Source organism: Lycium ferocissimum, chromosome 11 (assembly GCF_029784015.1).
Source record: "Lycium ferocissimum isolate CSIRO_LF1 chromosome 11, AGI_CSIRO_Lferr_CH_V1, whole genome shotgun sequence".
Classification (NCBI taxonomy): Eukaryota; Viridiplantae; Streptophyta; class Magnoliopsida; order Solanales; family Solanaceae; genus Lycium; species Lycium ferocissimum.
Genome location: NC_081352.1, coordinates 66,118,578 through 66,122,314, shown reverse-complemented (window position 1 = coordinate 66,122,314; position 3,737 = coordinate 66,118,578). Strand labels below are relative to the sequence as shown.

The following is a 3,737-nucleotide window of genomic DNA, read 5'->3' as shown; positions in this document are numbered from 1 at the left end:
TCAGCTTCCACAAGCTTAAATTCCGAGTCCAACTTAGCGGTATCTCTATCCAAAATTGGATTCGCCGCCACCGTTTTATCCATGTGAATGCTATCTTCCCATCGAAAGTATTTGCAACCGCCCATATCCTATAAACATTACAAGAAAATCAGTTTTTTAAAGTAAAATATATGGATAACGTGAAAAAAAAAACACTAAAAAATGTAAAAACACTTACTTCGAGCACTTTACAACGCCAAAATGACGACCCCGGATTATCTTGGGTCTTTGATGTTTTTAGGTTACGTAATAATCGCATTCGCAAATATCGGGTTGTATAACAAGCATTGAAGTTTCAAAACTTTGAGACATGTTTTTGGAAGTGCAAAAGTGTGTTGAAAGGGTGAAGATGAAGGAAATGAAAGAGAAGGAATGCATGTGGTCGGGTCGGGGTTTTAGGGAAGGGTTTTATTGATGCGTGAAAGGGCCAAAATATAAATGTACACTTTGGCCCTTTCACGCCATTTAACCGTGGCGTGAAGCCTGTTTTTTTTTTATTTTTTTTAATGGGTTAGTTTGATTCCAAATTTTTTTTTTGGGTTACAAAAAGTGCCGGACTCGATATAAAAGGGTAAAGGGTCAAATTTCCTGTTGAACTATATGGAATAAATTTGTCATCCGCTAATAGTTAGGGACAAATATGTCCTCGATATTACTAGTTGGGGTCAAATATGCCCTCATTGTTTCTAGATAGTTGGGGTCAAATTCGCCCTTGATCTATGCAAAAGGGAATAATTTAGCCCTTATTTTTAAACTGTTGAAAATTAATACCTAAAGATGCCACATAGCTTTCGTATAGTGGCGCGGGGAGAGAAAAGAGGAATAAAAAAAATTATATAGCTACATAGCTTTCGCACAGTTCGGACTTATTTGACGCTTTCTAACTTGTCTGGAAGCCTATACAAGATTTAAAGTCAAAATAAATACATACTCCCTTTTGTCCCAATTTATGTCATACACTTTTCTTTTTAGTCAGTCCCAAAAAGAATAATATGTTTCTATAGTTAAAATAATTTAACTTAAAATTCTATGTTTACTCTTAATGAAATGATTTACAACTACACAAATATTTATGATCTTTTAGATCACATGTGTCAAAAGTCTTCTTTTCTTTCTTAAACCTCATGATTAATCAAACTATATCAGATAAATTAGGACGGCCGGAGTACTTTATTTTGACAACCCATTATAACCAGCTTTCACACGTTTTGTACTTTTATTAGCCAGTCAAATTGTTAGGAATAATACTATACTCATCATTATATTACTTGTCGACTGCATGCTCTTGCGCATTACGTGGAACCGACCAAGTTTGAGCACATTGTAAGTAGTAAACTCACTAGAAATAGTAATGTTAACCCAATAATTCAAAAGTTGACGAATGTTTTCAGAACTTCAGAAACCATAGGAACCTATGTGTGGTAAGAATAAACGTTAGTGGATATTTGTATAATTATCCAAACTACAAAATTTAAGAGAACGACCTTATCCCACGCGTTTCCTTTTATTCCTCACAACTTGTAATAATAGTTCGAACACAAAATTCACAACTCCCTCGTACTCCTCCTAACACAGAGCTATGGAGACAAAAGCAGAACTAGTTTTCATTCCATCACCGGGATTGGGTCACGTTGCATCCGCTGTCGAAATATCCAAGCTCATTCTCGACACAGATGAACGTCTTTGTATTTCTCTCCTCATTATGAAACATCCCGCTGATTTCGGGGTTCAACCTTATCTCCAATCACTCCCTTCTCATCCCCGTTTGCATTTCGTCGATATTTCAATAGACCCGAAAATAGCTACTGAACTCTTGTCTAACAAGGATAGGTTCTTGTATGATTTCATTGATGGTCATAAATCAAAGGTAAGTGAATTTGTTCGTAACAACATTACTAGTACTACTCGACTTGCTGGCTTTGTTCTTGACATGTTTTGCATATCCATGATTGACGTAGCTAATGAGTTTGGTGTTCCTAGTTACATTTTCTTTACTTCCGGTACTGCTTTTCTTGCATTGTCCCTTCATTTTGAAGCTCTGAGGAATGACGAAGACGCTACCTCCAAGTATGACTATTCTGAGTCTAATGAGGAGTTGTCCATTCTTGGTTTTAAAAATCCGTATCCTGCTAAAATTTTGCCTAGGCCAGCTAAATCTGTTACGCCTAGCTCGATTTTGTACTTCGAGGGCATTCGTCGTTTCAAAGAGACGAAAGGTATCATAATCAATACCTTTGCTGAGCTTGAACCTTTTGCTCTTCAGTCACTAAAAGATGCTAAAATTGCTCCTCCAATTTACCCGATTCGTCCTGTAGTCAGTTCAGATGACGGTAACAAAAAAGAGGAAACAGAAAATATCGTGAAGTGGTTGGATGAGCAGCCAAATTCATCTGTGATTTTCTTGTGCTTTGGAACCTTGGGAAGTTTTGAACCTGATCAGGTAAAAGAAATAGCAATTGCATTAGAGCGGAGTGGCCACCGGTTTTTGTGGTCCTTAAGGCGGCCTCCACCAAAGGGGAAAGTAGAGATGCCAAGCAATTATGACAACTCCGAGGAAATACTGCCAGAAGGGTTCTTGGATAGGACAAAAGGAGTTGGGAAAGTGGTAGGATGGACCCCGCAAGTGACTGTACTTTCACATCCTGCGGTGGGAGGATTCGTGTCACATTGTGGATGGAATTCGACAGTGGAGAGTGTGTGTTGTGGGGTGCCAATTGCTGCTTGGCCCTTGTATGCTGAACAACAGATGAACGCGTTTTTGTTGGTTAAAGAATTGGGATTGGCAGTGGAGATTCGGATGGATTATGTTAAGGACTTCGAGGGGAAAAATCCGGTTAATATTGTTAGTGCTGAGGAAATTGAAGGCGCGATAAGGAAGCTTATGGTGGACAGTGAAGAGAATGAAGTGAGGAAAAGGATGAAGGAAATGCAAGAGAAGAGCAACATAGCTATGGAAGAAGGCGGATCATCTTATACCTCTTTACGACTTCTAATTGAGGATTTCATCAGCAACATTTCCTGAAGATTCTCGATCTCCAAGTGTCAATAGGATTGGGAGTATTTCTGAACAAAGCTTTTAAATGCATTATCAAAGGCACAAAAATGTTAAGCTTCTCCGCGAATGTGCCATCTTACATGATAGTACCCAAGACTGTAACAAGAAAAATTTGACCCCATTACTTATGTTGGTAATTATTGCATAATTATAGTGTGCTTAATGTCAAAGTTTGAATTGGCAGTTCATGCCTTCAAATTCTGGATAACAAATTTTTTATAGTAAGGGAGGATTAAATCTGTTGGGATCTCGTTTCAATTTTTGATTTCCGGGTGCAGCTGGTAAGTATTTATGAACTGACTGAAGATTCATACAAACTATTTATTATTCTGGGCTAGTCAAAGTGCAAAGAGAAAGATGAGAAAGAAAAATGAAATAAGAAGCATTCCAGTTTTGGATATGGTCCTGGCATGTTCGTATGATGTCAACTGATTTAGCACCGTATAGGAGCAACGCGTATCACGTATGTAAGACTGATTATTAGCATCCTTCCTTTTCAATGCCCAAACAGTTTTTTTTTTTTTTTTCAATCAAAAGACTGACCTTTTCATTCATTTGGTAGCAAAGCAAAAGAGTAACGAGTTTCATGTACAAGCCATATAGGAAATTGGTCATCCCAAGAAACGCATCGTGAAGTCTTTAA

General features: G+C 37.8%; 1 protein-coding gene across 1 annotated transcript; it reads left to right on the top strand.

The window, feature by feature from the left end:
- The first annotated feature begins 1,505 nt into the window (after window positions 1-1,505).
- LOC132037965 (anthocyanidin 3-O-glucosyltransferase 2-like) lies at window positions 1,506-3,333 on the top strand. The gene has a single exon (XM_059428678.1). It carries the CDS (start codon window positions 1,619-1,621, stop codon window positions 3,059-3,061), a length of 1,443 nt encoding a protein of 480 aa, XP_059284661.1. The 5' UTR covers window positions 1,506-1,618; the 3' UTR covers window positions 3,062-3,333.
- The last annotated feature ends 404 nt before the right edge of the window (window positions 3,334-3,737 follow it).

Bases quoted from the DNA above. Each gene is read 5' to 3' on its own strand.
- LOC132037965 (XM_059428678.1), top strand. From the start codon at position 1,619: ATGGAGACAAAAGCAGAACTAGTTTTCATTCCATCACCGGGATTGGGT.